This window comes from Littorina saxatilis, linkage group LG7 (genome assembly GCF_037325665.1).
Source record: "Littorina saxatilis isolate snail1 linkage group LG7, US_GU_Lsax_2.0, whole genome shotgun sequence".
In the NCBI taxonomy this organism is placed as follows: domain Eukaryota; kingdom Metazoa; phylum Mollusca; class Gastropoda; order Littorinimorpha; family Littorinidae; genus Littorina; species Littorina saxatilis.
Genome location: NC_090251.1, coordinates 47213539 through 47223771, shown reverse-complemented (window position 1 = coordinate 47223771; position 10233 = coordinate 47213539). Strand labels below are relative to the sequence as shown.

At 38.8% G+C, this 10233-nt stretch overlaps 1 protein-coding gene across 1 annotated transcript in view; it reads right to left on the bottom strand.

Annotated features, from left to right (window-relative positions):
• Positions 1-687: 687 nt before the first annotated feature.
• LOC138971646 (prion-like-(Q/N-rich) domain-bearing protein 25) overlaps positions 688-10233 on the bottom strand; it is a gene marked incomplete at its 5' end in the record, with an annotated part of 13342 nt that continues 3796 nt past the window's right edge. The window contains 3 exon segments of the mRNA XM_070344414.1: positions 688-3141; positions 3610-3723; positions 9045-9155. Of these exon segments, the coding sequence (XP_070200515.1) occupies positions 3068-3141; positions 3610-3723; positions 9045-9155 (299 nt within the window).

The window sequence follows — 10233 nt, the reverse complement described above, 5'->3', positions numbered from 1 at the left end:
GAGTGGAGATTTTTCCGATCTCCCAGGTCAACTTATGTGCAGACCTGCTAGTGACTTAACTCCCTTCGTGTGCACACGCAAGCACAAGACCAAGTGCGCACGGAAAAGATCCTGTAATCCATGTCAGAGTTCGGTGGGTTATAGAAACACGAAAATACCCAGCATGCTTCCTCCGAAAGCGGCGTATGGCTGCCTAAAGGGCGGGGTAAAAACGGTCATACACGTAAAAATCCACTCGTGCTAAAAACATGAGTGAACGTGGGAGTCTAAGCCCATGAACGAAGAAGAAGAAGATCCCGCATTTGGATATGGATTGTTTTTGTTTATCAATAAAATCTTATAAAAACATCGCCAGTTTTAGCTTTGTAAAAGTATACATACACACACACACACACACACACACACACACACACACACACACACACACACACACACACACACACACACAAACACGCCACACATACACACACACACACATACGTATATATACACTCGCACGCTCGTACGTACGTACGTACGTACGTACGTACGTACATACATACATGCATACATACATACATACATACATACATACATACATACATACATACATACATACATACATACATACATACACGCATAAACAAATCCACAACCACACACACACATGTAATCATTGTCACGAACACATGACATAAACTGTAACAATTCTTCATGATGTTTGCATAATACATATACTTTCTTTAATGGTAAGAAATAAAAAGCATGAATAATCATGTACGTATTAACGAGCTGACAAAGTAAGCATAGTACATCATAAGTCAAAAGATGAAAGACTTTAAGAGTAAAATAGAGACAGTCTTATGCAATTAAACAACAAAGAGCTACTTAAAGATACACACATTTTCTTAGGAAAAGTGTTTTCTTCGTAGTGTGCCATTGAGCCGGTAGAACTGAAAACACTTGGACCAGGAGATTCGAACACAGCGAACACTCGACCAGTTTAATGTTCGAGTCCCGACCAAGCCAGCATTTGGCACCACAAGGAAGAAGAAGAAGAAGAAGAAGAAGAAGAAGAAGAAGAAGAAGAAGAAGAAGAAGAAGAAGAAGAAGAAGAAGAAGAAGAAAAAGAAGAAGAAGAAGAAGAAGAAGAAGAAGAAGAAGAAGAAGAAGAAGAAGAAGAAGAAGAAGAAGAAGAAGAAGAAGAAGAAGAAGACGAAGAAGAAGAAGAAGAAGAAGAAGAAGAAAAAGAAGAAGAAGAAGAAAGATGCGGAGGAGAAGGAAGAGGAGGGTGGAGAGACTAGGAGATAATAATAAGCTAAACAAGAAAAGAACTGGAAGCAAGAAATAAATAATGTGGGCTCTCATTTCCCCGTAGAGTTTTTAAACTCAACAGATCACTCTCGGTCAACAAAACACTAACTGGTAAGGATGAAACCAGACACAAATGTATAAAACGGGCTATGTGGAAAAATTGAAATACCAGAGAAATTAGATGGAAAACATTGACAGAAACAATGTTGGTACCCCTCTGTGACAATTGAAGGCAACTTTTTGAACATTTTGTTTTCCATATGAACTGGGAGTCATACAGTATGACTTAATAATATATGTAATTTTCATTACTTGACTGTTCGAGGAAACAGACAAAAAAATTGAACGCAACGATAGAAAGAGGAGGAAAATAAAGTGGAAGGGTTTAATAACGAGAAAGAATGAATAGACGAAGAAAGAGTTTTTGACCGAATATCCGAGCAGACAGATTTCCTATTGCTTCCAATTCTGTTCTCAAAAGACAAAGGAATAATACATCATAGCATTAGAGGTTGTGCTTGCTGTTCAATATTTCTGATTTCCGACAAAGCGTGAAAGAACAAGGAATGGCGGGGAAATTGAGATATTCAGACACTTGAGCTTCTAACATACTCATTTGCAAGGGCTACACTTAGAAGGCAATAGTGAAAAACAAAACTTGGTAACAAAACTAATAGCAAACGTGAAAACAACAATTATATGAGTGTAAAGAAAATACACAAGTAACATTTCCTTACTATCAGCTGACATAAGCAGTTACAGAAAGTTACTGGTGTTGGGTCTGTTGGGTAAACGATGCATTTAACAACTCGCCATTGTACCAAGAATTTTTTAAACAGAGTTAGTTCGTCAAAATGTGGTACATCTCTTAAGATCTGGAATACAAAATCACATGCTGTAAAATGATGTGATGTGTTTAAAAAAAATTAAAAAGGGTAAATTTCGTGATACTGTTCGATATGTTTTGGTAAATTTGCATTCCTCGGTGCAGATAAGTGATATGTCTTTGTAAAGTTGGGCGATTTTACTTGCTTTTAAAAAAACAAAACAAAAAAACATTTTGCTTGTCATTTTCAAGGTTCAAGGAAAAGCAAGTGCTGCGCTCTGTATTGCACAGTAAGATATCTTGACAAGGTGCATTTTTTCACTTTCTTTTGCATTTTTTATAGACATCTTGAACAGATAAACATTTCTACTTGATCGTCATCCGATATGTCTTAAAGAAAATTGCGCATTCAATTCAAAATGGACATTGTGCTCCTTTTGCTGTTCGGTTTCAAAACAACAACAAAACTTTTTGTCGGGAATGTTTTCAAAGTGTATTAACATGTACTGCACATTCTGTAGCTCACAATTCTGGACTAAGCATAAGCCTAGCATTCTCCATCTAGGGCTATTTGTTTCATTCCGTGTAAAGAGCGAGAGCGTCCAAGCTACTAAAAAGCAGAAATAGGCAAACATGCATCATTGTCCTGGTGTAAAGTATAACGCTGTTAACAATTGCATCTTTTCAAACAATTATACCGGTTCTAAAACTGTATTCAATTCTTCAAGTTAAAAACACCCCTATTCAATCATTATTTATACTGTTTCAGGTTAAAACAACAACACTAACAAAAGTTAAAAGCTGAATTTCCGGTTAAGATGTTGCTTCTGGATGTATTTGTACTTTGAAAGTTTGACAATTACACCCAAATATCAATTTCTCACATATGTGTGACACTAAAAACAGGGGTAATCAACACTTTTGTTCTTTGGCTTATTGATCAGGTGTTTACATCAGGCGTGACGTCACTAAGGCAGCCACCAGGAGGAGAAGGGAGGCAACCACGGCTGCTGATCCAGATTCTGAAAAATGGACATGTTATTAATAATATATGATCTTGTTCATGAAAAAAACGCTTGTATGTTTTCTTCCTGGGAAATGATTATGACTATATAAACAACAGTTTTGTTTGACTTTCATTTCTCCTCTTATTATTCCCCCTTGTTTTTTCTGACGCTAATGTGAAGCAACATGCATAAAAGATGTCACCAGGAAAATATTTGCGTCATGTGTGTGTGTGTGTGTGTGTGTGTGTGTGTGTGTGTGTGTGTGTGTTTGATTCCCCCGGAGCTACACATCTCCCGCTCCAACCACCATCACCACCACCGCCATCCACACACACACACACACACACACACACACACATACACACACACATACACACACAGACATACACACATACACACACACACACACACACACACACACACACACACACACACACACACACACACACACACACATACACGCACACTCAGTACAATACTTACTGCAGTAATCTCCATCCGAAGTGTAGGTCCCTGAGCACGCACACTTTTCGCTCTTGCACTCTGCGTTCATGACACAGTGTGTGTCACCCGTACAGGCTCCTCCCACCTTCATTCCTGTGTCACGGGAGACAGAATCAAAACCATATCAACCCTTTGACTGGCGTGAGAACTTAGTTTAAAAATACACTTGAAACAAATCAACATACAAAACTAGCCCAAGACTAAACAAGTCGCGTAAGGCGAAAATACAATATTTAGTCAAGTAGCTGTCGAACTCACAGAATGAAACTGAACGCAATGCAACGCAGCAAGACCGTATACTCGTAGTCCACCGATCACGGCATAGGCAGTGAAATTGACAAGAAGAGCGGGGTAGTAGTTGCGCTAAGAAGGATAGCACGCTTTTCTGTACCTCTCTTTGTTTTAACTTTCTGAGCGTGTTTTTAATCCAAACATATCATATCTATATGTTTTTGGAATCAGGAACCGACAGGAATAAGATGAAAGTGTTTTTAAATTGATTTGGACAATTTAATTTTGATAATAATTTTTATATATTTAATTTTCAGAGCTTGTTTTTAATCCGAATATAACATATTTATATGTTTTTGGAATCAGCAAATAATGGAGAATAAGATAAACGTAAAGTTTGATCGTTTTATAAAATTTTATTTTTTTTTACAATTTTCCGATTTTTAATGACCAAAGTCATTAATTAATTTTTAAGCCACCAAGCTGAAATGCAATACCGAACCCCGGGCTTCGTCGAAGATTACTTGACCAAAATTTGAACCAATTTGGTTGAAAAATGAGGGCGTGACAGTGCCGCCTCAACTTTCACGAAAAGCCGGATATGACGTCATCAAAGACATTTATCAAAAAAATGAAAAAAACGTTCGGGGATTTCATACCCAGGAACTCTCATGTCAAATTTCATAAAGATCGGTCCAGTAGTTTAGTCTGAATCGCTCTACACACACACACACACACACACACACGCACGCACACACGCACGCACATACACCACGACCCTCGTTTCGATTCCCCCTCGATGTTAAAATATTTAGTCAAAACTTGACTAAATATAAAAATAGATTTCCAAGGGAGGCAACCAACTTGGTCCAATTCAAATTGTAATAAACAGCAGTTCTTTACCTTCTGGGAGGTTTTTGTTGGGAGGGGGGTGGCGGACGGGGGAGGTGGGGGGTTGAGGGGTCGGGGATTCGGTGTTTTGTTTCGTTTGTTTGTTTGCTTAACGCCCAGCCGACCACGAAGGGCCATATCAGAGCGGTGCTGCTTTGACATATAACGTGCGCCACACCCAAGACAGAAATCGCAGCACAGGCTTCATGTCTCACCCAGTCACATTATTCTGACACCGGACCAACCAGTCCTAGCACTAACCCCATAATGCCAGACGCCAGGCGGAGCAGCCACTAGATTGCCAATTTTTAGACCCGGCCGGGGTTCGAACCCACGACCTCCCGATCACGGGGCGGACGCCTAACCACTAGGCCAACCGTGCCGGTGTTTTGTTTCGTTGTTTCTTTGGTTTTTGATGACAGTAATACGCGTTATAGAAGTAAAGGGGTCTAATCTAACAAGTATGTGGTTGTATTGTAAAGGTGCAGGGATACAAAAACAAATGAGTGCATGTAGACACATCCACATCCACACACACACACACACACACACACACACACACACACACACACACACATACACATACACACACACACACACACAGAGTTATACATGTACTAATCTCTCTCTTTCTGTCTCTCTTTCTGTTTCTCTCTCTTTCTCTTTCTCTCTCTCTCTCTCTCTCTCTCTCTCTCTCTCTCTCTCTCTCTCTCTCTCTCTCTCTCTCTCTCTCTCAGCCAATATGTCCCAGCCTGTATTACAAAATCATGATGTTTTTGATTTATTGCACAAAAGTCAGTCAGTTTGCGGGAATCGAAAATCACAAGATCAGATATTGAATAGTTATGGTAAATATTTGTTAAATATGTGCACTGCACTTGGACTGTGTATTCTTAATGGTGTAATGGGGATTTGCAGGGCTGTTTTATCTACATGTCAGAGAGGGGTAGTAGTGTTAATGATTATTTTTTGCTGTCTAATGATTTATTTGCAATTATTCTGTCTTCGAGCGAACTGTTGGTGGCTGGCCGGATTGAGTCAGATCATATGCCAGTTGAATTTCATGTTACGTTCCCATGTGATAATGTTTATCACGATACGCGTGAGAATGCAGACTGCTTTATTGAAAAGTATGTTTGGGATAGTGGGAAGGCGGAAACGTATGTGAACTTGATGTGTGCAGATGATATGTGTGCAAGGTTAGAGTCTGCCCAAAATTTGATTGAATCTGGTATGAATGGAGCTTTGGAACTATTTAACACTTGTGTTAAGGAAAGTGCTGACTGCATGAAGAAAAGAATTTATTTGAAGTCAAATAATCAATCGGATGATTTAGAGTAACCCGAAAAAATGTATGGAGATTGTTAAGCAGATGTAATCAGCCTGAAGACATTCACGCTCGCAATGTTTATTGTTTAGCCAGACGGGAATATAAAACATGTTAGAAAGAAAGAAAAGATTGTATAATGATTTGACATTACAAAAACTTATTGAATCTGTAAATGATCAACAAGAATTTTGGAATATAATGCATAAATTATCCTCAAAACGAAAACAATTAAAGAACAACATACCAGTTGATACCTGGTTTCAGCATTTCAAAGTATTATTGGAAAAAAATGTAATTGAGGATGACGAAATTGAATATGAAGACGATGAAGGTATTTTGAATCGTCCTATTACAAAAGAAGAAGTTTTGATTGCAATGAGAAAGTTAAAACCTCAAAAGTCTGCTGGGCCTGATGGATTAATAGGAGAACTGTTGAAAAATGTTTATTCTCCAGGGATTGACCTTTTGGTACACTTGTTCAATTTTTTGTTTTCCAAAGGTGTATTTCCTGAAAGTTGGACAGAGTCAATTGTTATCCCTTTGTTTAAGAAAGGCGATGTGAGTGATCCAAATAATTATCGTGGAATTTCGCTGTGTAATGTTAGTAGCAAGGTCTATAGTACTGTGATTAATAACAGGTTGCAAGAATGGATTGAATGTAATAACAGTAAGGGGGAATATCAAGCTGGTTTTAAGAAGAATTATTCCACTATTGATCATATGTTTACACTTTTGGCCTTTGTACAGAAACAATTGTCTTTGAATCGTAAGCTGTATGTTGCTTTTATTGATTTTGAGAAGGCGTTTGATTCCATCAACAGAGCTTTGCTCTGGCCAATTCTGTTAAAAAAAATGGTATAAAAGGGAAACTCTTTAGGTGTGTGAAGAGTATGTATGATAATGTAAAAATAAAAGTGAGATGTGGAGCAAAGTTTACAGATTATATTAATTGTACATGTGGTGTTAAACAGGGCGATGTTTGTAGCCCAGTTTTATTTTCTCTCTTTATTAATGAGTTAGCACTTGAGATAATTGAGAATGGAAGACATGGTGCCACATTCACTGATGATTATTTGGAATTGTTTATTCTTTTGCTTGCTGATGATTTATTGTTGTTATCAGAGACTGTTGTGGGTCTACAGACTCAGTTAAATAATTTACGCAGGGCAGTGTCCTCTCTTCATTTAAAGGTAAACATGAGTAAAAGTAACATTATTGTGTTTATGCAGGGTGGATATTTGAGTGCAAGGGAAAGGTGGACATATGGGGAAGATATTTTACCTGTTGTAAACGTGTATAAGTATTTAGGAATATTATTTTCAACTCGACTCAGTTTCACTGCTGCCTGTAGCGATCTCTCAAGCCGGGCCAAAAATGCTCTGATGTGTATTATACAAAGATTATCTGTGCTTAATAATAATAGTTTGAATGTTTTTTTGAAGTTGTTTGACTCCCAAGTACAACCGATAGTACAGTATGGTGCTGAGATATGGGGACTAGATAAGGCTGCTCTGCAGTGTGAAAAAGTTCATTTACTTGCATTGAAGAAGTTCTTAGGAGTCCGAATGCGAACACCTAATGACCTAGTATATGGCGAGACAAACAGATATCCAATATATTTGAATTCTATTTTAAGATGCGTAAGCTATTGGTTGAAACTGTTAAACATGGAGGCGCACAGACTTCCTCGTAAATCATATGCAATGTTGTGTAAAATGGATGAGAGTGGTAAAAAGAACTGGGCCTCAAGTGTTCGTTGTAAATTGTATGAGTATGGTTTAATGAAAAATATTTTTTGTGTTTTTAGGGAAAGGTTGGTCGATTGCAGATGGCAAGAGTGGGATTATCATATACAAAATAGTGATAGATTTGCTGTTTATCGGACATATAATTCTCTACCTATACCCGTGTGACTTGGAATAATAGGCCGTGAAAGGTAAATATGCGCCGAAATGGCTGCAATTACTGGCCGTATAAAATTTCATCTCACACGGCATCACTGCAGAGCGCCTAGAACTGTACCCACGGAATATGCGCGATATAAGCCTCATTGATTGATTGATTGATTTTGTACTGTACATGACATTAAACCCTATCTTTTGTTGAATATGGATAGACATCTAAAGTTTATTATGACTAGGTTTCGATTAGGTATTTCAGAAATTGCTGTGCATTCTAACCGATATAAAAAACATAATGCCGATCAGTTGATGTGTCCCCTTTGTAAAGAAAAGCAAGAAGATAAAGTCCATTTTGTTTTTTGTTGTCCATATTTAAACAGATTAAGAGAAAAATTTATCCCATTGAAATATTATAAAACCCCAAGCACTTTTAGACTTAGCCTGCTCCTGGCCTCCCTGTATTTGTATAAAGCCTTGAAATTAAGAGATGTTGTAACCTCGTAGTTAAAGACCGTGTAATATATGTTTTATTCTGTAGTGTTGTGCGATTATTATGTTATTATGTTGTACCTTTTCTGCACCTGATGAGTTATATTATTTGCAACGTGAACCGTTTGTTCACACTCATTCATAAGGGGCTATGGCCTATTGAATAAATTATCTGCGTCTGCGTCTGCGTCTCTCTCTCTCTCTCTCTCTCTCTCTCTCTCTCTCTCTCTCTCTCTCTCTCTCTCTCTCTCTCTCTCTCTCTCTCTCTCTCTCTCTCTCTCTCTCTCTCTCTCTCGGTATTACGAGGTATTACATGGGTGCTCTCTCTCTCTCTCTCTCTCTCTCTCTCTCTCTCTCTCTCTCTCTCTCTCTCTCTCTCTCTTTCTCTTTCTCTCTCTTTCTCTCTTTCTCTCTCTCTCTCTCTCTCTCTCTCTCTCTCTCTCTCTCTCTCTCTCTCTCACTCTCTCTCTCTCTCTCTCTCTCTGTATATTATCAGTGTCGTTGTGTGGTAAAGGGCTTGTAAATCTTATGGCTAAAACTTTCAAAGCGTCAAAAAAACGTTTCTCTCTTACCACATCTGTTCTCCTCGGCGACATAGTTTGCTTCGCAGGCACAGGTTGTGCTACAAACTGTGTTCATACCACACTCGTCGGCATTGGTGCACGTCTGGTTGAGTTTGAGTTCTGCGAAATAACACAGACACTTCAAAACAACATAACATCAACAACTACAACAACAATGGGAAATTCGCTCTTTTAAAGTCAGAAATGTAGTCATGAAACGCTGTTTTTTTTTTAACAAAACGAATATATTGCGATATTATTAACATGTAAACGTGTATATGTTACAGTCAATAAGTGAAATCAGTCAATACGCGTAATGACTGAAATGTTCAGACATTACGTGTAATGACTGTTTCATACAAGCATTACGTGTAATGACTGTTTCATACAAGCATTACGTGTAATGACTAAACGTGGCTTTGTGTGGTCACAGTCAATAAGTGAAATCAGTCAATAGATTAAATGTGTTGGAACCATTTTTGAAAATTATAAAATTTAATGTATTTACATTTTATTTGATTAAAGGTAAAGCAAACGATTGAGTGACAAAGAGGGAGAGAGCGACTGAGTGACCAAGAGAGAGTGAGCGACTGAGTGACAAAGAGAGAGAGAGAGCGACTGAGTGACAAAGAGAGAGTGAGCGACTGAGTGACAAAGAGTGAGAGAGCGACTGAGTGACAAAGAGAGAGTGAGCGACTGAGTGACAAAGAGAGAGTGAGCGACTGAGTGACAAAGAGAGAGTGAGCGACTGAGTGACAAAGAGAGAGTGAGCGGCTGAGTGACAAAGAGAGAGTGAGCGACTGAGTGACAAAGAGAGAGTGAGCGACTGAGTGACAAAGAGAGAGAGAGAGCGACTGAGTGACAAGAGAGAGTGAGCGACTGAGTGACAAAGAGAGAGAGCGACTGAGTGGCAAAGAGAGAGTGAGGACTGAGTGACAAAGAGAGAGTGAGCGACTGAGTGACAAAGAGAGAGAGAGAGCGACTGAATGTCAAAGAGAGAGAGAGCGACTGAGTGACAAAGAGGGAGAGAGCGACTGAGTGACCAAGAGAGAGTGAGCGACTGAGTGACAAAGAGAGAGAGAGCGACTGAGTGACAAAGAGAGAGTGAGCGACTGAGTGACAAAAAGAGAGAGACCGACTGAGTGACAAAGAGAGAGTGAGCGACTAAGTGACAAAGAGAGAGAGAGCGACTGAGTGA